At 44.9% G+C, this 3,264-nt stretch overlaps 1 protein-coding gene across 1 annotated transcript in view; it reads right to left on the reverse strand.

The window, feature by feature from the left end:
* LOC104988101 (5-aminolevulinate synthase, erythroid-specific, mitochondrial) overlaps positions 1–3,264 on the reverse strand; it is a gene marked incomplete at its 3' end in the record, with an annotated part of 9,708 nt that overhangs the window by 3,591 nt on the left and 2,853 nt on the right. The window contains exons 2-3 of the mRNA XM_010839290.1: positions 2,917–3,081; positions 2,102–2,370 (exon numbers count right to left, since the gene is read on the reverse strand). Coding sequence (XP_010837592.1) covers positions 2,102–2,370; positions 2,917–3,081 — 434 coding nt within the window. The remainder of the gene's footprint in view (positions 1–2,101; positions 2,371–2,916; positions 3,082–3,264) is intronic.

Here is a 3,264-nt window from a genome sequence, read left to right on the forward strand (position 1 = left end):
AACCATAAACTTCTAGATTTTCAAGCTGGATTTAGAAAAGGCAGAGAAACCAGAGATCAAATTGCCAACATCTGTTGGATCATTGAAAAAGTGAGACAGTTCCAGAAAAACATCTTCTGCTTTATTGATTACACCAAAGCCTTTGACTGTGTGGATCACAATAAACTGTGGAAAATTATTTAAGAGATGGGAAAAGCAGATTACCTGACCTGCCTTCTGAGAAATCTGTATGCAGGTCAAGAAGCAACAGTTAGATCTGGACGTGGAACAACAGATTGGCTCCAAATCAGGAAAGGAGTAAGTCAAGGCTGTATAAATGCTGGGCTGGATGAAGAACAAGCTGGAATCAAGATTGCCAGGAGAAATATCAGTCACCTCAGATATGCAGATGGCACCACCCTTATGGCAGAAAACAAAAAAGAACTAAAGAGCCTCTTGATGAAAGTGAAAGAGGAGAGTGAAAAATTTGGTTTAAAACTCAACTTTCATAAAACTAAGATCTTAGCATCTGGTCCCATGACTTTATGGCAAATAGATGGGGAAACAATGGAAACAGTGACAAACTTTATTTTTGGGGGCTCCAAAATCGCTGCAGATGGTGACTGTAGCCATGAAATTAAAAGATGCTTGCTCCTTGGAAGAAAAGCTGTGACCAACCTAGGCAGCATGTTAAAAAGCAGAGAGATCACTTTGCCAATAAAGGTGCGTCTAGTCAAAGCTTTGGTTTTTCCAGTAGTCATGAATGAATGTGAGAGTTGGACTATAAAGAAAGCTGAATGCCAAAGAATTGATGCTTTCAAACTGTGGTGTTGGGGAAGACTCTTGAGAGTCCTTTGGACAGCAAGGAGATCCGACCAGGCCATCCTAGAGGAAATCAGTCCTGAATATTCATTGGAAGAACTGATGCTGAACCTGAAACTCCAATACTTTGGCCACCTGATGCGAAGAACTGAGTCTATTGAAAAGACTCTGATGCTGGGAAAGATTAAAGGTGGGAGGAGAAGCGGATGACTGAGGATGAGATGGTTGGATGGCATCACCACTCAATGGACGTGAGTTTGAGTAAGCTCCAGGAGTTGGTGATGGATAGGGAAGCCTGGCATGCTGCAGTCCATGGAATAGCAAAGAGGCACTACTGAGTGACTGAACTGAACTGAACTGATGGGATTAACAGATAAAAGTTACTACCCATAAAATAGATAAGCAACAAGGATTTACTATATAACACAGTGAATTAATGGAAAATAATCTGAAAAAAATATGTAACTGAATCACTTTTCTGTACACTTGAAACTAACACAATATTGTAAGTCAACTATATGCTATGCTGTGCTTATTAGCTCAGTTTTGTCCAGTTATTTATGACCCCATGGGCTGTAGCCCGCCAGGCTCCTCTGCCCATTGGGATTCTCCAGGCAACAATACTGGAGTGGGTTGCCATGCCCCCTCCTCCAGGGCATCTTCCCAATTCAGGGACTGAACCCAGGTCTCCCTCATTGCACCCAGATTCTTTACCATCTAAGCCACCAGGGAAGCCCAAGAATGCTGAAGTGGGTAGCTTATCCCTTCTTTAGGGGAACTTCCAGACCCAGCAATCGAACTGGGGTCTCCTGCAGTGGAGGTAGCTTTTTTACCAGCTGAGCTACCAGAAAAGCCCCAAGTCAACTATACTTCAATTTAAAAATTAAAGGGGGTAGAAGTGCTTCTAGGGACCTTGTCTTGAATCTGTTTGCAGAAGAAGCATACCTAGCTATGTTAATTTAGGGTAGTTCTGAGTAAGAAGATAAAACCCCAAGTGACTTCTGGAGTGTTGTCACTGGGTTAATTAAACATATTTGCAAAAGTAGTCTTTCAAAGGAACACTGCATTAGCCCAAGGAACAGTACAGTCTACTAAGCATGAGATAATAACTAATGTTAAAAAAAAAAAAAGACTAGTTAATCCAGAATGACTGATAATTTTCCAAAAGGGAAAGAAAACTGATGATAAGGAGGTTGGTTAACAAGGAAACAGCTGACAGGAACAGGTTTCAGTTTGCTGGTTGTGGGAAGGCTCCCAGGAGAGATGGTGGAGAAGGCAATGGGGAATGTGGGACTCTCACCCGAATGGGGATGATGTGGCTGGGGCATGGAATGACAGGAAGGCCCCTGTCCATTAGTAGCTGACGCATGTGCTTGACATTGCGTTGGTGGGCCCTCCTCAGGGCTTGGCCCTCCTCTCCTTTGAGCAGTCGCACGGATTCCAGAGCCCCGGAGAGCACCATGGGAGGCAGTGAAGTGGTGAAGATGAAGCCAGCAGCATAGGAACGTACCATGTCCACCAAGTCACGGGTGCTGGCAATGTAGCCACCCACACAGCCAAAGGCTTTGCCTGGAGGCAAGGAGGAGAATGAGGAGGTTATGCACAGATCCTATTATCAGCCCCCTGAGGAACAGGGTAACTCAAGGCAGTACACTAGAAGCTGGAGCTCCAGACTCCCTTATCATCTTTCTTGTCTGTGACAAGCAGACAGAGCTGATAGTTATGCTGCTTTGAGGTAGGACTTGTAAGCCCTGCCATGTGTAATGACTAGATACGCGGGAGCTGGGTGGGGACCTTCAACTGGTTAGATCCAAAAGTAGAGCTAAATGGAGCTTGGAACTGGGATGGGGAAGGAGTTTTGATCCACAACTCCACCCAATGAATTGAACTTAGTAATTTGGCCCAGCTCAGGGGTCTTCTCAAAAAATCCTCCCAGACTTTGTCAGCAATTTTGCAGTGATATGGGAGTGGGAGGAGAGAATCCAAATGTTCTATAGCCTGGGTCATAAATTCTACCCAAATAGCCTTTGCAACTTTGTGGAGGAGGAAGAAAAAGTTCTTCTAGGGACTTCCTTTCTGGATTGTATATAAGGGTAACCCAAGGGACTCACTTACCAAGAGTTCCAGAGATGATGTCAATCTTGTGCATAATTCCATCACGCTCCCCAATCCCAGCACCCCGGGACCCATACAGTCCTACAGCATGAACTTCATCCACGAAGGTCAGAGCCCCATACTGGTGGGCTACATCACACAATTCCTCAAGGGGACAGATGGCACCTGAGCAAAGCCATGAATAGAGGTAGATCATAACCCTTCTCCAGCTCCATCTCCAGCATGGAATTTGTGGCGCATAACAACTATAGGTTGGGAAAGGAGGAGGGTGTGCACCCTTAGTTGGGGCTATGCCAGACTTCTTCATATGTGTCGACTGAGTTCACCCTACTCCCACCCAAGTTGTGT

This window comes from Bison bison, unplaced genomic scaffold (genome assembly GCF_000754665.1).
Source record: "Bison bison bison isolate TAMUID 2011002044 unplaced genomic scaffold, Bison_UMD1.0 scf7180017846335, whole genome shotgun sequence".
NCBI classification, from domain to species: domain Eukaryota; kingdom Metazoa; phylum Chordata; class Mammalia; order Artiodactyla; family Bovidae; genus Bison; species Bison bison.